The sequence below is a fragment of the Halichoerus grypus genome, chromosome 14 (genome assembly GCF_964656455.1).
Source record: "Halichoerus grypus chromosome 14, mHalGry1.hap1.1, whole genome shotgun sequence".
Lineage (NCBI taxonomy): Eukaryota > Metazoa > Chordata > Mammalia > Carnivora > Phocidae > Halichoerus > Halichoerus grypus.
In genome coordinates this window covers 25,207,616-25,231,475 of record NC_135725.1, presented here as the reverse complement: position 1 = coordinate 25,231,475, position 23,860 = coordinate 25,207,616, and the positions used below count along the sequence as shown (strand labels likewise).

General features: G+C 42.0%; 1 protein-coding gene across 6 annotated transcripts in view; it reads right to left on the bottom strand.

Moving 5' to 3' along the window:
* NTRK2 (neurotrophic receptor tyrosine kinase 2) overlaps positions 1-23,860 on the bottom strand; it is a 323,196-nt gene that overhangs the window by 264,271 nt on the left and 35,065 nt on the right. For all 6 annotated transcript variants that reach the window (XM_036113468.2, XM_036113467.2, XM_036113470.2 and 3 more), the window contains exons 6-8: positions 13,056-13,192; positions 12,403-12,535; positions 9,446-9,751 (exon numbers count right to left, since the gene is read on the bottom strand). In XM_036113468.2, the coding sequence (XP_035969361.1) occupies positions 9,446-9,751; positions 12,403-12,535; positions 13,056-13,192 (576 nt within the window). The remainder of the gene's footprint in view (positions 1-9,445; positions 9,752-12,402; positions 12,536-13,055; positions 13,193-23,860) is intronic.

Sequence of the window (23,860 nt, the reverse complement as noted above, 5' to 3'; positions counted from 1 at the left end):
CACACGGGAAGGGCTGCAGTGAGTATGACTGATGTACAGGTGTAACCGACCTCGTCACAGAAAGGTAACACCTAAACGCATTACTCACGCAAGGCACCCGGGAACAACATGAACATCAAATCAGTTCAATGCAGCAAATGTCATGTATAGAAAAAGGATTTGGGATGGGAATCAAAAGTAAATAGGTTAGCCCATAATCTGGAAAACTCGTCTTTTTCCAGACTTACAACTTCTGTCGGTGCATGCCTTTCCTACCAAGCTCACCAGCAAAACCACCAGGTCACATCTACACTTTCTGAGAAGTACTACATTTTCCTAACTTCATTTTCTCAAATGTATGCGAAGAATCGTCACTTGACTTCCGTGGTCTGAAAGACTCAAACTTAGTGCGAGATTATGAAACTCACAGAAAGACAATGCGGGAAGAACAATAAGGTGTTTTTTATTTGCCCCTCCCGACCATACAATACTATGTCTGAGGAGGGCCGACTCAACTGCAATAAAGAAATGCCTCATGGGAGGACACACAGACCTAGAGTTTATGGCAAACAAGGGTCACAGTACTCCAGCTAAGCCCAGCTCATCGAACACGGATGGTATTTTGCTTCTAGCAACTTCTCGGTCAAGCTAACCTCCCGTGTGTTTATACTCCAACAGTAAGGTAGTTATTAACATCATGTTAAATGCAGACAGGAGACAAAGTCACCCCTTCCTTTTCAGACCTCTGGCAATGGTCATATTGTGAAAATATCCTGTAATTTCTAACTGGTTCCTTTCACTTAGTTTAAATATGTTCATTATATATCATTATTTGCTACAGGGAGAAACGCCTGTTTGAGATATTCAGGACAAAAAGGTGGGCGAGTAGGGCGCCTGGGTGGCTCTTGGTTAAGCGACTGCCTTCGGCTCAGGTCATGATCCTGGAGTCCCTGGATCGAGTCCCGCATCGGGCTCCCTGCTCGGCAGGGAGCCTGCTTCTCCCTCTGACCCTCCCCCCTCTCATGTGCTCTCTCTCTCTCTCTCTCATTCTGTCTCAAATAAATAAATAAAATCTTAAAAAAAAAAAAAAAGAAGATAAAACATGATTTGAATATTTAAAAAAAAAAAAAAAAGGTGGGCGAGGAGAGACAAACACTGACTATGAGGGGAAAAGCCAACAAAAAGAGAATGAATGAAAGATAAAGGAGCGATGCGCTTGTAACGGGGATGTGAGCAGAGCTGTGCTTTCTTGAATACAATCCCAGTAGCTCACCAAGCAAGAAATCTCAGATTTAGGCAGCGGGAGGTGGTATCAAACCCTAAAGCTTCATGTTGAAAACCACCGGAATAAAATATGGAAATTTCCGGAAGAAAATCTGAAAACCCGGGAACTCCGTCAACCCCACTCCATTCCAAACAAGCAGCACCCGACCCCCCCCAGCTCGCTCCAGTCCAGAAGCAGCAGCTCCTCCCCAACCCAAGGAAGGTGCCTGCCAAGCACAAACTGTTGCTTGTCTCATGTTCCAACTCTGTTTTCTGAAGACTGCGTCGAGCGTTGGCAGGTGCTACACTGTTCTGGACCTCGGGCATGTTGTCAGGAATTTGGGGACCAGGACTAACAGGTGCAGAATGCAGCCGGACACGCTCCCCGTGGAAACAGCACACACCGTACATGGCCACCCACGCGCTCCTGACAAGGCTCCGGATTACTCACGGGACGTCTGCACCTCCAAAAGACAGACCTTCAGGCATTCAGGTTGCTAAACGTCAATCATAAAGTCCTTTCTCCCCAACGTATCAGACCAAAGCACTTCACTGTCCTCTGATCTCCATGCTAAATGCCTTTAAAGGGACTCCAGCTTCTCTATTCTAAGCTGTTACAGCTCATGAGTAAATCTTCTGACTCTGCCCAAGTCTTCATGAGTAAAACTCCATGACGTTTTAACTGTAAGACTCTACAGTTAAGGGATAAAGAAAACCTGTGGGAAGGTGGGAGGGTTCCCTTTCCATCCTGCTGCATGGATAAAAATGATGGCGAAGGCCAGAAGACACATCTGCTTCCTTCCTTTCAGCTTTTAGTCTCTCTCTAATGCCCTAAAAAAAAAAAAAAGACTTCTCTCTCAATTCTATTTCTAGACTCTGTTTAGTGTGATCGTGAAAAATATTTCAAAGAATTCCGTATGATAAAGAAACCACAAAAGATCCATTCTTTTCAAATCAACTGCCCTTGGTTTGTCAACACTGCTGTCTACCTCATGGCAGTCCCTCCTTCTGATTTCCAGATCCTTCTCCTCTTCCTTTTCTAAATGGGAGGCTGAACTCAGGGCCCCAACACATTGGGGGTTCAGATGTCTGGGTTTCATTTTTGGCTGAACCACTAACATGCTATGCAGCATGGGGGGTCGGGTGGGGGGCTCTTCACCTTTCCTGTGACAAAGGAATGTTCCATACCTCAGGAGAGGATAATAGCATTGGCAACTCATCAGGAGCTTCGGGAAGCATAATTAATTAACATGAGTACTCTTGAGACATAAAGAACTATTTAAGTATAAATCTTAATTATCATGATTATTATGAGCCTATAGCCAAACCTATACTCTTCTCGGTTATTTAAGGCAGAAAAGCAGGTCGAATTTTCTTTCCTTTCACTCCCAGGACAAGAAACGGGTCCTGACAAATGGCCAAGGAGCCAAGTCGTGGGGGGCTTTATATTTTCTTAATGTGTAACATTTGGAGAAATTTCCTCTCCCTACATTCTTTGGCCCAAGTACACCAAATCTAAATCTGCCAGTTTGAGGGCAATTCTAAGTGCTGCAGAGAGCTCTAGTTCATCCAGACGTCATGAATCTTTTGATAAAACAGCACGAATGAGAAGCTGTGGGGAAAACTCTTCCAATATTTATAGTTTGTTCCCAACGCACATTTTGCATAGGAGACAAATGCTCCCGAATTAGGAAGCATAAGTCACTAACTCCCACTGCTTGTGTGAATGAGCATTCTTGAGCTGTGACATTCTTCCTGAATGAGTGGGCCATAGAGAGACTCTTTATGTACTGCCTGAAGAATGGGAAGTTTTAGAGCACGGGTATTTTATCACCCAGTGCTCTGGCTAGGTTCGTGGCAAGGCTAAAGTATTAATCACTTGGGTGAGATTTCGATAAAAGAACCTACTCTTAAACTATTAGCATGTTCACGATTATAGAAATACTTGACGTTGAAAATTCTTGAAACTCACGCTATCTGATCTGAAGATGCTAGCAAAGGCCCTGGGTTTCTTCCTGATTACACTCACAAGTAATGTCTCTGTCATTAATTTCTGCTTACCATTCTGCTTGAAAAGACATGCTCACCACTTCTAACCTCCACTCAGTCTCCACGCACACTTTTGAGTTCACAAGAGGGCTTTTCTGGACATAGGACTGAAAGCCAATGACAGCCACCTAGTGGATCACTGTCATCTCAGGTAAGTCTTATTTCTGGCCTCTAAGCAGAATTTTTGGAGCCTCCCCAGAGAGCCCCATGCTTCCTATGTGTGTGCTCTACCAGGGCTCTACTTTATCTACTCTCCCTAAGCCTCCTTAAGCCACACATTGAATCCATCCTACTTTTTGCCAAACCCAATTAGAGTGCATCTCTGTGCACAAGCTATTCTGCATTTTTGTCATTGTTACTCGTCGATATCCACAAGGAGTCAGTGCGGCCATCTTGGCAGATGCCCGCGCTGTTCTTCCAGTGGCTTCCCCCAGGTTCTGCAGGGCAGAAGGGAACTATCCTCACTACTCAAAGTGTGGTCTGGGACTTGCAGCATCAGCTGGGAGCTGGGAGCTGGTCAGAAACGCAGCATCTGAGACCCTTCCCCAAATCCATGGCATCAGAACTGGAGTTTTAGCAGGATCTCCAGGAGAGTTACACTCATTACAGTTTGAGAAGCCCTAATTTATAAGTCCATGAGAACTCTGACCAAAGTCGAAACCTCAGTGGGCATAGAGGATGGCAACTGTACAATGAAACATAGAGCAAACCTAAAAATACCCAAGTCCTGAGGGGGTATGAGTACTCTCCGGCAGTGACCGTGACAAACGTTAGGGGTAAGGGCGGGAGATGTTTTGTCCCCAGTGCCATATGTTTGAGCCCATTCTGAATGAGGAGGGGAGGGGAAGGAGCTTGGACACCAGAAGGAGCTCAGGTTTACCCACCCTCTCCAGGAACCCAACTGTGACTTAGTTTTCTCCTTAGAGCCCCAAGTCTAGAAAGTTCATGTAGTCAAGAGTCCTGAGGTCTTCTCTGGGTGTGCCCGAGCCTCTGGATAAGGAGGACAAAGCAGTGCCCACAGAAAAGCAGTTCTGAGCAGAAAGTTCCTCCCTCATGGCCACAAAGGGAGGTGAGGAATGGGTACGTTGGTGATTATACTCTCAGTGCCCGCCGAGGCTAGAGCTGGATCCATGTCCTTTGAAACCTTGGCTTCACACTGAGACTTCTACAGGTCCCAAAGAAGAGAGAAGGTGCTTATATGGGACTTCTACGGAAGTTTCTATGTAGCCCTGGGGCCTCCACAGCAGCACTGAGAACCCAGACTGAGTTCGCCGCCGGCAGAAGGCTCTGAGGACAAGTGCCTGCCTCCGGCCAGAGAAGCCTAAAGCAAACTGTGGTGGCAGGACGCAGGTGGCATTTGAGTTCAACCCGTAAGCCCAGAGGTGTCAGGATGAGGGACCACAAGGGCTCCCTGTGGACCCGACGGAGGCAGCCTGAGAGAAAGTCTGTCCTGACCACAGCCCCTTGGAGGGGCAGAGGGACCTCGGCAACACAAGCCACATTCCTGGGTGCTGAGGAAGGAGATGCTTCCACCAGTTGCAATGGAGACCCGTTTGCGCGCTGTCTTGGAACTGCAGGAGAGGGGCCCACAGAGAGAGGAACTGCCAAGATCCCATAAAGCTATCCAGGAGGAAGGTCTGCAAATCAGCACTGAACACACCCAGGTCCCAAGAGACAAAGTCACCAGCGAGCACATCTGCCTGGGCCCCTCCCTTCTACTTGGGCAACAGAGGGCCCAAACTCTCCTTATCCAGCTCCGGTCCCCACCCCCATCCTGCCAGCCACGACCAGCAGAGGAGAGGAAACTGGCCCTTAAATGAAGTCCAGAGTTTTGATTTCTTTTTTTTTTTTTTTTTTTAAAGATTTTATTTATTTATTTGACAGCGAGAGACACAGCGAGAGAAGGAACACAAGCAGGGGGAGTGGGAGAGGGAGAAGCAGGCTTCCTGCAGAGCAAGGAGCCCGATGCGGGGCTCGATCCCAGGACCCCGGGATCATGACCTGAGCCGAAGGCAGATGCTTAACAACTGAGCCACCCAGGCGCCCCCAGAGTTTTGATTTCTAACTCAGACAAGACACGCTATTTTTCCATTGAGATTTTTGTTTGCAACCTAACGTGACCAAAGGATTGTCTGTTACTCAACAAGGAGCAGAAAAGTCTTGCTTGGGTCAGAAGTCTCATCCAGACTGGGGATGCTCACCTTTGGGCACACACTGGAGTCACCAGGGATCTTAAAAATAGAAAATGCTGAAGCCTAAGCCTCATCCGGGAGCCACCGAATCAGAGTTGCTAGAGGTGGGCCCTAGAAATGTGTGCTAATTAATGAAATAACAATTAAAACTCCCCAGTTGATTCTAATGCACAACAAGGAGACAAGGAGCAGGGCACTAGCGTTCAGGAGCCAGAGAAGATTATTCCTAATGAATAAATGTTCCAGGGACAATGGAAAACAGCAATGAAATAAAATTAGTTTGATTGTTACAACCTGCACTCCTCAGGGTGCTGGAAAGATAAACGCTACGGTTCTCTAAATTTCATTTGGAAGCTAAAAGTTGAGTTTTGTGCTTTAAATGTGACCCAAAACTGACCAGAGCCGAGTTCAGTTCTAAACATGGGATCCAAAATGATCAATCTGGTGTCTGGAGTTTGGGAAAGTCTCCCCTCCCGTTCTCGGTCACTAGCCAGGCTGCCCGTGATGAACAGATGGGAAGGCACCGGCTTGGTGTCTGGGGCCCTGCTGACATCGAAAGGTCTGATCACACCTGTCCGTCCTCATTAGCACCCTGGCTGGGTCTGGCGTCAGAGTCCGCGAGGTCCCGGCACTCTGGAGAGACGCTGTACGGGGATCTCTACCATGGCCTCACACACTCACACCCTGTGGATGGTACCCTCTTCACCTGGCTGGTGCTGGCCCCAGGTCTCTCTGCTCTAAGCAGAAAGCAGCAGAGTGTCTTCCCTACCATGCGGTATGAAAAACCATCAGGGCTATCACTACATTCAACCAGTCCATCTCCTTCACCAGAAAGCTCACCAACTTTTGTTTGAGGGACTTTCTGTTTCTTTGTTTTTATTTCTGTTTTCATTTCCTTCAGCACACTTCATTTTCTATCTACAAATAGACAGTGAATTCCTACACAAGGTGACTATCCCATAAAAATCTCAGTTCTGAGCTGGAGGAGGAAGGCACACTCTGAGGACATCAGAGCCTCCATTTTAATTCTCCTGGCCGCATATGGAAAAGCAACCCACTTCACCCATCCCAGGCTGCCTGCTTCCTCACAAGCCAGGAAACTTGCAATCCAAAAACAAAACAAAACAAAACAAGACAAAACAAAAAAAGCATCTCATCAAAAAATAAGTAGCTGAAACATCTTATCAAAAAGATTTGTAAGAGCTAAACTTCTTTCCAATTACTATGTGACAACAACAGAAATACTGAAGGAATATAAACCCACATTTGATCTGTCATCCTAAACTTGTAAACTTTAGACCAGCAGGGAAATATATATATATTTGCTATTTGTTTATTTTTCTTTAGTTTTAAAGGAGGGTAAGAGGGAAAGGAAACAATTCTTAAAAAGGCCATTATCTGTATGCTATGGCTACAAATCTCATAAATACCAAAGATTCTATCACACAAGCCAAGTGAGGTCAATCTCTAATTGGTCACACTGGTTTATGGCCCACGAGGGCCATTTATATCCACTATCACCCTGGGCCGAGTCTCTTTTATTTCCACTTTCATTTATTACTGCCTGATAGCTGGTCCTTGAGTAAATACTTAAAGGGGAAAAAAATCGTCCTTTCTAAAAGCAGATATTTATATCTCAAAGACTTGATAAAAACAAACGAACAAGAAGAAGGAAAGAACAGACGTCTTTATAAAATTAACCTTGACTTTTATTTTTGAGAGATGATTATTTCCTTTAAAGGGAATACGTGAGTGACTCCAAGGGATCCTTACACCAGAAATCAATTCTTTCCTATCATTAGCTAAGTTAAAACTAACAAAAGCAATCGATAAAAATGAGGCCACGTGGATAAGAGGAGCTGAGCTCTACCAAATATTGGCACCACACAGAAATGTTCAAAAGAAAATACATCGACCCCCTGTGTTAAATAGAAGCCAGCGTCTTTACCCTGGCAGGACCGAGCATCGATCAAAGCACACAGACCACTTCTAAAACTTTCTGATGCCAGACCCTCACCCTGAATCAAGTTCACCCCCAATGGTTTCAAAAGGTAGCTGCTGACAAAATTCAAATAAAGTCTGAAGTTTAGTTAATAGTCATGTGCCGATGTCAGTTTCTTCCCTTTGACAAAGGCAACCGCAGTAATGCGAGACGTTCCCAAGACTGACAACCGGGTGAGGGGTGTCTGGGGGCCCCATGTTGTCTTTGCAACTCTCGCGTACGTCTAAAATCTTTCACAGATAAAACGTTTACTTAAAAACATCCATAAAGTTGTTGTCCCCAGGCAGAGTCTGGATTTAACGCTAAGGCTGTACCCCCCCGCCCCAAACGTGCAGGAGGAGACACAGTAATCTAGAGATTTACTACAGCAAATGGAGCCAAGCAGCTAAACTCTCAATGAAGAGGAAGATTTAATGGAACAGACAACTGCCAGGGGTAGCCTGGGTAAGGTGTCCAAACATAGCTTGCTTTATGTGCTCCTGAAAGGCTGTTTGTAAATCAACTCACATAATTCAAATAACGCTTTGAACATGCTAAGGAAGCTTGTGCATTTAAAAAGCTATTTAATAAATACCAGGGTCATGGAGAGGTTTATTGTGTAATGGAATGACTGCACTCCCACTATTGGCTGAAAGGGGCTTCACGAGCGTCATCTCTGTCCACGGGGCTGCCCCCAAGTTCACGCTGCCCAGGCCTCCGAGTTTCCGTCTTCCCTTTCCTCTGCCAAGCCATCTTTGTGTGGCTGTGATTAACTCAGAGCTATTACAGCGAGTTCTACTCATGTCCAGGTCCCAACGTCCCAACAGGCCTCAGCCTCCACCACGTTATCGGGTATCTGGGCAACAAGATCCAGCAAGTAAGAATATTCTGCCGAACAGCACTTATCTGAGGCAGATAAAGGCATGACAGCTGTCCCCGCCATTACTGGGGTTTGCACTGGAATTCTCCTGCTGGCCACAAAATGGACTCCTGACGGCCATCCTTTGCCCAGTCCAAACCGTCGTTCAGAGGGGAACAGTTACCACTCCTAGAAAGACAACTCAGGCTCCGACAGAAGAATGCCTGCACTCTACTTGGGCAAACCACACATTCCAGGACCCTGCTCTCTCGTCCATGGTGGGAGGGCAGGATTCTGAATTCCAAATGGATAAGGTCTAGGAAACACATCTTCACTAGTTCATGAGCCAACCAAATACTGTTCACTTGCCCACAGTTTTGCATGGGTTTTGCCATTATGGGTACAAAACATCATTTAACACTTGAGATAAAAATAATGCGTGCATCAGACTATTGTTTAAAATGATTCATCCCCCCCAAATAGCAGGAGGGGAAGAACGAAGGGGGGGAAATCGGAGGGGGAGACGAACCATGAGAGATGATGGACTCTCAGAAACAAACTGAGGGTTCTAGAGGGGAGGGGGGTGGAAGGATGGGTTAGCCTGGTGATGGGTATTAAGGAGGGCACGTTCTGCATGGAGCACTGGGTGTTATACGCAAACAATGAATCATGGAACACTACATCAAAAACTAATGATGTAATGTATGGTGATTAACATAACAATAAAAAATTTTTAGAAAAACACCTCCTTGGGAGCAGGAGTCCCTGCCCTTGGACTTGGCTTTGGCCCTGTGGCTTCCATTGGTCAGCAGTATGTAGCCTGAAGAGACCATGTACCACTACTGAAGCTACTCCCTGAGAAGCTGAGCCTATTTCTAGTTGCCCTCTTGCCATCTACACTTGCTACTAAGAAGCAGGTCTCCTATGTAGCTGCTGCTTCTTCACTTGTACCCCAGAATAAAGACACACGGAACAAAATTGCCCAGCTGACCCATAAGCAAGACTAAATAATGGTGTTTTAAGCCACTGGGTCTGGGGGTGGTTTATTGTAGGCACCATTTTGTCAACAGTTGAGTGATATGTCCTATCCTCTCCCCAGATGCAAAAGCATCAGGTACTCACCATCATCGATTCCAGGCCAGCCCATGAAGTGAGCAGAAATCTGTTTCTCATCCTTCCCATACTCATTCTTGGCTACTAACTTGTAGTCCCCATTGTTCATGTGAGTGGGATTATCCAGCTGGAGGCAGCCATGGTACTCCGTGTGATTGGTAACATGGATTTTAGTACAGATGTATTTGGACTCATTCAATATGGCCCCGTTATAGAACCACTGAAGCGCTGGTTTGGGGTTGCCTTTCACAGTGAATGGAATGCACCAGTGGTGGTCTGAGGTTGGAGATTCGAGAAATGTGATAGTTGGAGCAACTAAATTGAAAAAGAGAGAGTTAATAGCACCAGAACGCTCAGAATTCTCCCCATCTCCAGATTTCTGTGTCATCAATAGGGAATTTTATTCAACAACCATTTGGTTAAGAAAATACAGGACCAGCAACTCTGGAATCCATCAATATTTTGAATCATCATCAAGGCTGATTGAACTCCCTACAGAAAGCTTCAAAGAGACTCCTTTCCCTATACTTAAGACCCATGAATCATAGTCATTTTTCAAATCTATTCAGTGTGAGAACCAGCTCCAAATAGATTGCAGAGATTTCTGACAGCAGAAAGGGTTCATTTGAAGTCAACTTTGGTTTCGAACAAATACGCCTTGATATTATGTAGATTCGTCACCAAAACGCTGAGGGCCACTGTTTTTAATTTACGGTCCTTCATTAAACAACACAAATATTGACAAAAGTGACTTTGGAAATCTTACTGGAAGCCTGGATCTCACATCCCTTATCTAAAACAGATCAAAATGACCAAGGCCGTGAATGCTCCTACCAATGCGGATTGATTATTATAAAGTATGATCAATTGGTACTTTTCGCCAATTGCCAATAGTAAATGCTCTTTAAAAGCATCACATTTTGGGGTGCCTGGGTGGCTCTCAGATCATGATCTCAGAGTTGTGAGATTGAGCCCTGCATCGGGCTCTGCGCTCAGCAGGGAGTCTGCTGAAGATTCTCTCTCTCTCCCTCTGCCCCTCCCCCTGCTCACCCTTCTCTCTCTCTCAAATAAATAAATCCCTAAACAACAACAACGAGAAAAAAGCATCACGTTTCATTACAGCACACTCCATTTTTGCTAGATTTCAGAAGCCAATGTTTTGATCCTTTTTAAATGTCTGGGGTTCTATCCAAACCTAGACAAACAAACTAGAGATTACTTAAACTTTAAAAATAAAGCACTTTATGCTTTGGGGAAACAAACATTTAAATAGCATTTTTAAACAGAGTACTTATCCTGAGGGAAGGTATTTAAAGTCCCTCATAATTGTTTATTTTAATGTGGTCTGACTTTGATAACGATACAATCGAGGACTGGAAAATTCCCCAGAGACCTAATAGCATTGTTTCTCAGGTCAGGAAACCCAAGTCCAGTGAGGTTAAATGACTTGGTCAAATTTAGCGAGCAAGGCAGATCTGGAACAGGGATCCAGGTCTCCTGATGCTTAACCCAGAAGCCCTTCCCTCCTGACCCTGCTTCCTGTTATACGTGTTCATCACACAAAGTTGCGGGGGCGGGGGAGAATTACAGCCTGCTAACAAATACACTTTGGCCGGAGTCACTACCAAAGCTATCTCAGTTGTTAAAACTCTTTACCATTTATTCCTTTTATTCTTTATCTAGATTTTGATAGATAAGGTCAATTCTTCAGACCATGGCGGCCACCATAGATATTAAGTGAGAAGATTTTGAATTTGAGCGTCCTGATTTGTAGGTCTGTGTTACAAATACAAGGACCCCAGTGGGGTAGGGACAAAACTTACCTTCCTCCCACCAGCCCAGGTCCCCATGCCCAGGACCCACTTAATCCTTCCACCATGCTCAAAAGAGCTTTTGGTGATGTGTTGACTTAAGGACATAAAGTTGGAAGCTGGTTGCATATGTTTGGGGATAACATTGATTTCAGGCTTCTGGGTGGCTCGAAATGATGAGAAATTTTAAGTCCAGTACCTACTGGGCACAGAGGTAGTGCTGACGGTGACAAAGGATTACAGCTGGTGACTGCAGTCATGCACCCCGACAATCGCATTCGGAATGTGTGCCGCGGGTGAACACAAACCAGCATATCGACACCATGTGTCTACATGTGTGTAATGTGTACTCATACATACACACGTGTCCGCTTGTGGTTTTCTCACCCACATCCTGACCCAGACACAGTAAAACCTCATTAATTTATACCATACCAGCTCAGAATTCGGAACGATGTGCAAAGTATATGGGATTTTTACTGAATACATGTTTGCACAGAACGCTACAACCTGGAATGTTAAGATGTGTGCTGTTATTTATAATACTGGAAAATAATGCACATACGCTTAAGAAGCTTTAATAGCCTGCATCTTCACTTCAATATATACAGAAATTTAAACTGATTATAATAAAAGTTTTCTGCAGGTCATCATAATTTTCGATCATTTAAGTAGTACTCCACCAACCTTCCCACAGAAACCTAATGTCAAGCTAATGAGGTTTTATTGCATCGATGGTACACTTGGGTGTTTGTGAATAGCCAGCCCAGTACTTTAGGTGACATAACTTTAAATCTTCATAGTGCTTTTATAGAGAAAAAGATTTTAGAAACTGGTTTATCAGAATTTAAACGAAAACTGATTAATAAGAGGAGGATAACCAGCTCAAAATAGGTTCTCTCAAAAAAAAAAAAAAAAAGCGGAAGGCACAAGAGGACAAGCTTAAGATCAAAAAGCTTAAAAGAAAGACATGCATGTGTAAGAGAGATTCGCAGAAACAGAACACTGATTATTTCTTTAAAAAATATACACAAAACACTGCACACACTTTTTCTTCTTGACACACTTAAGTGGCACCCAGAGGGCCACAATGACAAATGCACGTGTGTCCATGATCATTCGCTATTAGAAACATATGCCCGTCTGATTACGTACAATGTACAGTGAGGTTCACAGAATCTTGGTCTTCTCCTACAAGATTTTCTGCCACACAGGAGATTTGCTTTCCACTGTCATCAGATGAAATGTTAGTTATCCTTAAGGAGCCCTGTGTGTGGCTTGTTTCATTCTACAAATGAATTAACAGACAAAAATAATCCTTATTAGGGCTGATCCCAAAGTGACAAGATTTGGGGTTTCTCCCCCTAACTAAAGAAAAAAATATATACCATTATAAAGTTTTCCAGCCTGAGTTGGGGCCAGGCAAAAGAGTAAATCCAGAGCTATTCTATTTCTCTAGAATATAACTGTTTAATGAGCAAAGTTGATTTAATCCTTGGATTCCTATCTACGTTTCTCCAAGGGAAAAGACCATAAGGCGCATCCCTTGCCTTGCTCACAAGGACACAAGAAGCTCACTAGACACCCAGAGACTCTAATCTATTGGATATACACAACTAAAATGCAAACCTGGATTCATCTTTGTTAATTACAAGAATGAATAGAAAGTAAATGTATATCAAAAACTCATCATAAATGTCTCTGTATGGCCCTATAAAATATTAAATGATCATCACTAGATGAATACAATCTCAAGGTCTGAGACACTCTCGTCTCTCTAGGAACACAGAGCCAAACAAAAGCCTTACCATATGTTTGGAAACCAGATTACCGACATCCCAGTACAAATTCGGAACTGGATCGCCTGCAACGCTACAAGATAATGTGATAGACTTTCCCTCCTCCACAGTGAGGTTGGGTGCAGCCAAATTTGCTGATGGCAAACCTGTGGAACAAGAAAAGTAAGTGGAGACATATACAAATAGTTCGATTCATTATCAAAATAATCACAACAAATTGGAAACTCTTCATGCTTTAGAATCAGTAATGATCTAATTTCCGAGACAGATTTATGTAGATCTGAAAAAGTGCTGGGTTGGTAAGCTTTACAGATTTAACGTGAACCAAAAATGTGCGGTTATAAGATTTGAAAACAAATTTTGCATGTTTCTTAGAAATATTATTGCAGAATAACTTTTTACTTTAAAAAAAAAAACTAGTTTATAAAACTAGGTCTTCTATCTCTCTCAGGGTTCTACAGTTGCTAATCCAGTTTTTTTCCACATAAATAGGTTTCTGTAGACCATCTTACCTTGTTGATTTCCCCATTGTCCCCTTCATTTTTTATAGTCAAAAACAAAAAGGTGAGAGGCATCTACATTTTTTGCATAAATTCTCTTTTTACATTAAGTAACTCATAAATATAACCCCACCCCCAGACCTAGATTTTGAGATAGATTACAGAAGAAAATGTAGCTTTTTGGGTTGTTTTTGTTTTTGGGCGGGGGGGGGGGCGGGCAGAGGGAGAGGGAGAGAGAGACTCTTAAGCACATTCCATCCTCAGTGCAGAGCCCAACGCAGGGCTTGATCTTAAGACCCTGAGATCATGACCCGAGCTCAAACCAAGTGTGGGATGCTTAACCGACTCAGCCAACCAGGCACCCCAAGAAAATGCAGTTTTAAAGCATTCTTCACATATGAAGCTGGACCATCACAATATTAGAATGTTCCAAAGCTATATAACTCATAGTTAAGTATCATAGGAAAAATGAGTTATTGTAAAATTTCCAGTATGATAAAAAAAAAAGTCATGTGGATCTATACTTCCACATTTCAAGAGCTTTTTGATGTCATTATCACGTCATTAAACTATCACACCTATTGGGTGTTTACACTGCTTTAAATCACATGGGACTCACACTATTTTCTGCATGAAGGCGCATCCCAGAGAGCGTAACGATATGTCAGGTCCTGCCTGTCAAGCTCGTCCCTCACTTGGTATCAGAAACTCTGCTCCGGAGCTGCATTTACCCCGACAGCTGTGTCCCAAGGACCTACGACACCTCATTAACTCAGGAGTAAGCCAGAGGTCAGAAAAGGCAATTCATCTTCAGTACACATTACATTGCAATTAAAACACCCACCTAGCGCTCTCTGACCCACTGTCTCCACAGAACTGTGTATAAACCCCTCTCCTACGATGCAGTCCTACTGACAAAGCCTTTCTTCTTTATCACCAAAAGCGGCCTGGAACAAGACTTCTCCAGCGTTCGTCTCATGGTGTCCCCACCATCCACAGAGGACTTCCCAACCAGACCCGGCTTTCAGTAGCCGGCAAGACTCTTCAGAACCCTTCCTGTCAGCAACCCATAGGAAGCCTTGTTCTACCTTACACAGGGTTTCAAAAATGCTCCCTAAGACTCTGAGTTTCATACTCGCAGGTTTTCAATCTGTCCTGTTTTTAGCTTCCAAGGCTCTTCTTTTGTTCCTGAACGGTCTTCTATTTGTATAGCGTCCTGTTTTTGTCTCCCGGGTGCAACATCTCCTGATCCTCTTTGAGATGTTAATCATTTCTTTTGCATTTTTCTTCTCTCCATATCAACACTGTTTCTGGCAACTTGTTTTTCATCATCTTTTTGTTTGTTTGGTATTTGTCTCTCTTATTGTAAGCGTTTCTCAAAGAGTGGGTATCCCCGGCCGGCCGTTCACACATCTTTAAGAACAAGGTACTAGAAGCATTGTGCATTTAACTGTTGCTTTTGGTGTAGGGCAATATTCTTGGCCTTTTTCCTGGGTACCGCCTTTTGCCGATATCATTAGATCATTTTGGGACAGGGTGTGGTCAGATTATTCAGATAATACTCTTCCAATGTCCTACCCAGAAGAAGAAGAAGGATGGAAATATCGATATTCATATGTAAATCCATCATTTTCTCTATGGTTCTCACAGCCTCACCTCTTTCTGGAGTTCCTCATAATATTGGTTTGATCCTCTTTAGAGAATAAACCTGCAGTTTTCTGCTGAGGAGGGAGGGGTGCAGTCACCTGGAATGTATGGAATGAAAATGGGATTAACTGCTCCATCAGGGACCTGACCCACTCTCTTGGGTTTGCTGCTGTCTGCATGCCTGCTTCTTCCTGGGCTTGGGAACAGCTCTGTGTCCCAAACCGATTTCCTCTTGCCCTGCCCTCTGCCAACCTGGTAATCGGCATTCTCAGCCATTAGCTCGGTTTCTGTTCGTCTGTCTGCTTTCCAGCTTGCAACTGTTTTGTCCTGTTGACTCCTCTCCCGTTTTCTTGCGCTTAGAGATTTATCTGCCGATTCTGGAGGGATCACAGAGCCAGAGCCTGCCCTGATGCTTGTCCTCAAGGTATGACCTCCTCCACCGACAGAGCCTGGAGACATCCCTCTTGGCACCCTGAATACAAACTATGGGATGAATTTCTCACTTACTATAAATGCATATAATAGTCTGGAAATTCTGAGCAGAAAAAAGGTTAAAATAGAGATTCCCAAGAGAGAATGCTATGTCATAATCTCCATTTCCCTGAGAAAATTTAATGTAGTCTTTTTCATCAAGCCTAAATTTATATAAACAATTCTAAAAAATGTGTGTTTAATTACATTAATAGTAGTATTATTTACTGGGCATTCACTGAACCAGAAACTCTTTTCTAGTACTTTAAATGATTGGTTTATGTAATCCTTACAACCATCACAAAGTTAAGTGTTTGTCCTTATCTAATTAATGAAGACTGTGTGTTCTGGAAAAATCTAACACATCTTCCAAAATTGCCCACATACCTGTAGACCTAGGATTCCGAACCCAGAGTTCACGGTCTTCACCGCTACACTATACTTCCTTCCTAGACTGCATATATCCATTTTAGCACAGAACATAAATACCAATATGTATCTATAACCTAAGAGTTTAGTTCATTTAGAAAATAATTACGTGTCTATTTGTGAAGGAAGAATGAGTCTCTCTTATTTATAGACAAATTGTCTCACCCTGTCACAGCAGTTCTCCAAAGGAATCTGTGCAAAATTGGCCAAGTCTAGATCTTTTAGATGTAAAGTCTTCCACAAATGAGTAAGCATCTGACTCACATTAATTCTAAAGCATTAATAGGCTGGCCAAAGATTCAATAATGGAAAAAACAATCTGTACTTGAAATATCACTTGAGGTTTAATTAGCACAATAAAAATGAATTGGGATGCATGAACAGCCAAGGCAGGATAAACCATTTGCCAGGCACTACTTCCTGGCTTAATAAGATTTGAAATCAGCACAAGTACAGAGCAGAGCTCAGCAATGCTTCCAAGAGCTTCTAGGCCTATTGTCATGGGATCCTGATTTAAGCTTGCGAGCAGTCTTCCTCTGCACTCAGAAACCTCACTGGAGATAAGAGATGACCAGCCACCCAGGCAGACGGACACCTCTATGTCAATGTCCTGGATGTGTTCAGAAAGGACATACCAGCCTGCGGACCTCACCCACCACACGGTGAAAAGGCTGACTTCCTTTAGACCAGGGCCTCCCAAACTGTAATGTGCGTGTGAATCACCAGCAGATCTGATTAGAAACGCTGCTTCTTTCCAGTAGGTCTGGGTTGGGGCCCGAGAGTCTTCATTTCTAGCAAATTCCCTGTTCCACAGACCACACTTTGAGTAGCGAGGGTTTAGACGATGGGTGTTGGCTGGACAACCGCTCACTAGGTTTTTTCGTCTACGACTATTATTCTTAAACTTGGCAGGGGCTTGAGCAATCATCTTGTCCACGGAGCTTTCCCCAAAGTGTGTTCTGTGGAAATCAGACTCCTTGAGACATTTGGTGGGGAAGAGGGGGGATCTAATATTTAAAAAAATAAGAGCCTATAGGAACTTCCGTAACTCTGGATGTTCACTATATACATCACATATTAAAAGCTCCCAGAAGTCCTGCTCTAAAGGAACCAGTTCACTTCCATGGATCTTATATTCCCCAAGCTTTTTTGACTACACCCTTTCTCTGTAGTATCTTGTTGTGGCTCTGTTATTTTTATTTGAAGTACTTTGACAAAATATAAAAGATACACATATTTAAATTTAGATGTAAAATATATTTAAAGCTACATATTCATATCAATGGTAGTAATAACATTAATAGCTCATGTTTATTGAGTACTTAATATGTGCTAGACCTCATCTGCAATATTCTCGATATTAGCTTATTTGGCATCCTAAAAACTCTTGAAAGTAGGTGTCATTAGGATCCCCATTTCCAGATGAAGTTAAAGCTTATCAAGTACCACAACTGAATAGCTAATGAATGGGAGCTGGGCTTGACCCTCATCTTTCTGTCCATGGCCTTAACCAATACATTGACTGGCTGCCTCCTTTATTGGGTTAAGCCCTGCCTCTGTTCCCTTCCATGAGCGCACACTTCCAGACAATTGACTCTGTCTTAGGATCACTAATTTGAAGTATGCAGGTTCTTTCCATTTCTTTATCACCATTCCAAAGGGATAAGGAATGCTCATTTTTAGTACGATATTAGGTAAAAATGAATTCGGTTGACCTATCCCTAAAAACATAAAAAGCAAATCAAGTAGGCAGGGTCTCACTTTCTAATGGTTGAAGAAAACTAACCTCTTATCATTTTGAGTTATTAACTCAGCTTTGCAGTGAGTGAAATGGGTCAGGTCTGGGTTTTATTTTTCACCTGTAAGTAGGGATAATGTTCTTTCTCATCTTGTTCTAGTGATCCCTGAGCTCTGTTCATTTTGTGTTCGATCATCATTCTGTGCATAAAATATTCAAATAAATTATGATTTTTGTCTCCTCTCTCCTCTCCTCTCACGTTCTCTCTTTTTGGCATATCTTCCAATTCCTCTGTCTCTTAAAGCATGTATGTTTCACTACCAGGAAAGAAGCCAGAATGAGCCTGACCTATTTAGAAGTAGCTGCTTTACGCCCAGTTACAAAAATGACAGAAAATTAGCAAAGTGACTTTCCAAGCCCAAATTGGAAACTGTGCTTCTATGCTTGTGTGAGCTGTGTCATTATAGTGACAACAACCAGGAAACTTCTAAATACAAAAACTGTGTCAGCGGCTGACAGGTTAGAAAAAAAAAACAGCTTTATTTGCCATCCTAAAAAGATAAAGGAAAACAATGGTTCACTGTGCAGCTTGCTATATTTTAGGAGACAGAACCTGATCCCCAGTAAAAGCAAAGCAAACGAATAAACTAGACGTTGTATGTGTTTTTCAGAAAAGAAACAACAAATCAATCCAGCTAAGGTGGTAAGAAATTAATGTGTTATATCAATCTAGCTTCCAGAATACTGACATAGCATTTCCTTCGAATCTTCTGTAAGCACTAACAAAGCAGAATTGCTATCAGTCTAGTTTCCAGGTTTGAAACAAAGAAGGACTATGTACATATACGCTAAGTAGACATGTACTGCAAAGCACAGCGTGACAACCAAAAGTATATCTTAAGAAGAAATTAGGAAAACCAATTTACCTCAAGGAACCAGCCTTCTTCTCCTAGATACCTGTGAACTGACCTCTCCCATCCTAAATAATATTTTGTTGCTGTGTCTTAAGGAATCTCTCCACTGAAAGCTTGAAGGTTGGGAAAGTGGAAAATTGGAATTGTTGTTATAAATAACAAGGAAACCAAAGGCAGGACTGATTTCAATTCATGGGACCACTAAGGGAGTTTTACGTAGTAGCCGTACAGTTCAAGTATCAAGTGAATTACCACCTTATATTCACTGTGGGAACAGCATGTTCTATGGTAACCAGTTACTAGTAAAATAGGTTGAGGGATTGCATTGATATGACCCAGAGGAATATGCCTTTCTTACATATATTTGCCATCTGCTTAGAACAGAGCATCTCATCCACTATTAACATTTCCTGAAGAAACTCTCTTCCAGAGATTTAAATCCTAATTATAGTATAAAAAAGTTAAAGTATAAAGTATACTGTTCTCTAATAATCCCATTTAGTGAGGGGAAAGGATTGAAAGGCCTGTACTGCAAAACTAAATGCTGAAGATCAAAGTAGCGGGTGCATTCTTATATTAAATCAGCACAACAACCTTGGCAAAATAACCTTTCTTTAGAACTTGTGTGATTTGATCTCTGTCTTCAGAACCGGTGTGCCTAGCGACCCCTTTTTTCCAATTAATGTGGAAATTTTAGATGAATGTGTTTTGTTGCACTGCAATTAATGATGTTTTTCTAAGGTTAAAAAGGACCTTGTGGAGAAACAGACCACAACATGTTTCCCAGCATGAATAAATTTACAGTAATTCACGGCAGGAGGGGCTGCTAGAAAAATATTGTGAGACATTCTAACCGGGCTGCAAATGGTAACAGGGCCATTAAACTTCCCAGCCGCGCCAACCACACTCACTTAATCACTAAGGGCAGAAGGAATGTGAGACTCTTTCAAAATGGGATGATGACAGAAATTTCAAAGGGAACGACAAAATGCTAATATATGGAATGATTTAGCTAGAATAATATAAATCTTTAAGTTATCGTAACTGAAATATCTACACCATTATATAAAAATCTGGTCCAACCTGGTGCCTGAGTGGCTCAGTCGGTTAAGCGTCTGCCTTAAGCTTGGGATCGAGTCCCACATCGGGCTCTCTGCTTGATGGGGAGTCTGCTTCTCGCTCTGCCCCTCCCCCCTGCTTGTGCTCGCTCGCTTGCTCTCAAATAAATAAAATCTTAAAAAAAAAATCTGGTCCAATCTGATCACTACTATAACGTGCGTGGCTCATGCATTTATTAATTGATGAATTCAGCAAACATTAATCAAATGCCTATTACATTCAAGGGATACATTGACACCATGGAGGATGTATTTTTGTTTATAAAATGTAGAGAGTTCGTTAATATAATACTTACGTGTACAATACTAAAAGGGGAAGTCTTTAAAGAAAGCCCACCTAATAAAGGAATGAAATCTCAGTAGCTCTTTCTTATTGAAATTAAAATGTTACCAGTTGCAAATTAACGCAGTAGCCATAGTTATTGGCAAATGGTTGGCTTACAATGACGAAACAAACACACAAGACCATACAGTACTCTTATGAGTTACTCATACACTTAGCTAACAAGTTGCATCCAAAAAAAAAAAAAAAGTGAAGATGAGCTCCATGAATCTGTGATGTAATTAAATACAACATATATATTTTAAAAGTCTACAAAGGGCAAGACCTAAAAGAAAAGCCAACCAACCACAAATCCATGCTCTAAACAAGACATCTAATTTGAAGACAGTATAGCATATTATCCAATTTCTTTAGTATGGACTTTCAGAAACAATTTAAATCCAACCACCTGGTATAAATCTACTGCTCAATTTGCCTAACTTCTCTTTAAAGAGCCTAAACTGTTGTGATGAAGTAATATAAGAATAAGCCCTAAACTGAAGTTTCCCCCCTTCTGATCTCAAATCCCCAGATATTATGCAAAATTTTTTAAAACTCCAGAACCATGCTGGAAAATGAGAAAACATACTGCTAGTGGATAAGACACCATGAGAAACCCCTGAAGAAGAGAAAGTGAGAGAGTGGGATGAAAGAAAATCAGCACAGCCCCAAAGGGACACATAAGTATTCACTGCACAAAACAGGGAGGCTCTAGGCTGACCCCAGACTGAAGGGGCAGACTGCAGGACAGAGTGGAGCCCCACCTTGGCTGAGCCATGGGGCCACTGGTTCAGAAAATAAGTAGACAAAACAGGAGAAATAGCCTTTTCACATCCTGTCCCTACCCACTCACCGCAGACACAGCATCCAACAAGAAGCAATGAGTGCAGGAACCTTACCAGAAAAAATCAGTACTGCTAGGTGCTGGTGACGCCCTAGAGATATGGTGAACCCCAACACAGGAAAGGGTGTTTCAGTTATTAAAAAAAAAAAAAAAACCAATCACTTGAGATTGCAGAAATTAGAAACTGAGTGTTGAAAGGGAAAAATTCAATATCTGGAGAAATAGCTGACAGCCAAAGGAGTGAGTCAACCCATTTCCCCATAATACAGCACAAAAGGACAAGCAGATGGAAAGTGCTACTGAGGCTGAGGGGTACAGAGGGTAGAGCCCTTAAGTGTAAACAATCATCTATATAAATTAGAAAACTCTTCCAGAACTGCAGACAAAACCCTTCATACTGAAAGAGTAGGCTGCATGTCAAACAAATTTTTTTAAAACACACACACACACACACACACACACACACACACACCTAGTTACGTTGCACTAAAAATTTTAGAATAACGCAGAAAAGGAGAAAATCTTCAAAGCTTCTAGAAGGAAAAGAAAAGCATAGGTTCCCTGTCAAGAAGCAAGCATAAGACTGGCCTCAAGCTTCTCATCAGCGACACTGAATACAAGGAAAAATGTAATACAATACCTACAAAGGTCTAAAAGGAATTTATTCGAGTCTCGAAATGCATACTCAGCCAATTCCACTGAGAACAAATACAGTCTGATTTTCCACCAGGCAAGGACTTGAAGATTTTATGTTTTTTAGTTTCTCTGAAAGAAATACTAGAGGATACACACCAGCAAAAAGAAAAGCCACTCCAAAAGGCAGTAGGATACAAAAGTTAATGATATATACAAAGAAATAGTAAATCTTCAAAACAGTCAAGTAACAATCTACAAACAAAATCCTAGTTAACAATAATCTGAGGGACGGGAGGAAAAAGTAAAAAGAAATAAAACTATTTTTTCCTGTCTTGGAACTATCTCTAGATACTTACAAGAAAAATATGTTTTAATATGGGTGGTGAATATTTGGGTATATTTCCAAAAACACAGAAACATAATTTATAACCTTCAAACAAGTTAAGAAAAATGATGTACTGTACGGTGACTAACATAACATAATAAAATAAAATTTTTTAAAAATTAAATAAAAAAACACTAAAAATGGAAAAGGAAAACACTATAGAAAAATAGATAAAGGTTATAAATAGGCAATCCACCAAAGAATAAACACAATGTCCCATAAACACAGAAGATACCCAATAGTCATCAGGAAAAGGCGAACCAAAAAGCAATGACCTACCATTTTTTAGAAAAATAAACAAATAAGAAGTGTGCTAATATTAAGACATGCTTTGCTGGAGTGGCTATAAATTGGGACAGCTGTTTTTTAATGTGCAAATCATATCAGCCAAAACTTCTGCTTCCTGCTATGTACTCTAGGAAAATCTTTTCATCTGTACACAGGTACAAAGAGCACATGAAAAGATGCTCGTCGAAACATTTCTGGAGTGTGAAAAATGGGAAATAAGCTAAATGCCCATCAATGTGGAAATTTTAATGTAATTAAGACAGAGTCTAGCACGAATACCATGCACTGATTAAAAAGAATATTATAGATCTGTAACCACTAACCTGAAATGTTACAAACAAGAGAAACACAAACTTTATGTGTAATACAGGAGGTTCTTTTTAACCACAAAATGTATCAACATTACTTGTGCAATTACAAGTAAGTAAAAAACACTTGGAAAGAAAAAAATTAACAAACAACATAACAGTTTAAGAGTACAAAAGTGGTAGAGAAATAAGTCTATCCATTCACCTTTTTTACAATGTTGCTTTTTGAAAAGCATCATCTACACTGAAACCAATTATGAATGTTACCACGAACGTAACCATCCTCATGGAGCAATCCAACGCATTCCCTCTGAATCAGGACAGTGAATTCTCCAAGTTCCCTCATTCACAAGATGCACTGACTAATTTGTAGCAAACAAAAAATTACTAAAAACTGACAAATTCATCAGGAAAAATGAGGACCAGCTCCCTCCCACTCTTTCCCTCCCCAACTGCAATGGTCTCACAACAACACATTAGGTGGGGTGCATCACCGAAAGCTGTCAAGACAACATGGCCAAAAATTAAAATTAAAAAAAAAAAAAAAGAAGGAAAATCGGTTTCAGGCAAGGGCAACACAGACGTCTATCTTACGGGGCCGTTCGTGGAATAAGAGCAGGAGCTCGATGCTCTCTCTTTCTTCCTCTCAGTGGTTGCTGAACCAATATGGTCACAACACCATGGACTTGGGAAGCCGGCCAAAAGGCCAGGTGACTCAACACTGAATTTCTTGTCCCTCTAGGTGATTTCTCTCAGTGGTGCAAATTTATACCAGAACAGAGCACAGTCGCCCTCTTATCAATCAGGAAAAAATATATATTAAAAGTTGGGGGTTTTTTTAAGTGTTGGCTAGCAAAGCTGAGAGAAGTTGGCAAGAGAACAAAGCCTGATTTCTCTGTTAGGAAGCCAAAGGGCTCAAGGACAGAGAAATCTGTGGGAAGAGTAACTGCTCTCTCATGAGCCCCTTTAGGGTAAAAAGCAAATACTTATCTTTCTTTTTATGACCTTCTCATTAAAAATGAGCAGCAGCTCTATTTTCCTTCAAGAAAAACTGACCTCAAACAATAGGGTCTTCTGAAAACAAAGAATCGAATGTTTGTGGTTCCTAGACAGACTCCTCACAGACGAGAAGCCTTTGCTGTGTCGCCAGCCACTAGGCCAGAAGATCAAATATAACTGTGAGCTGATTAGCTGGTTGACCTCAGCCTAGGTGG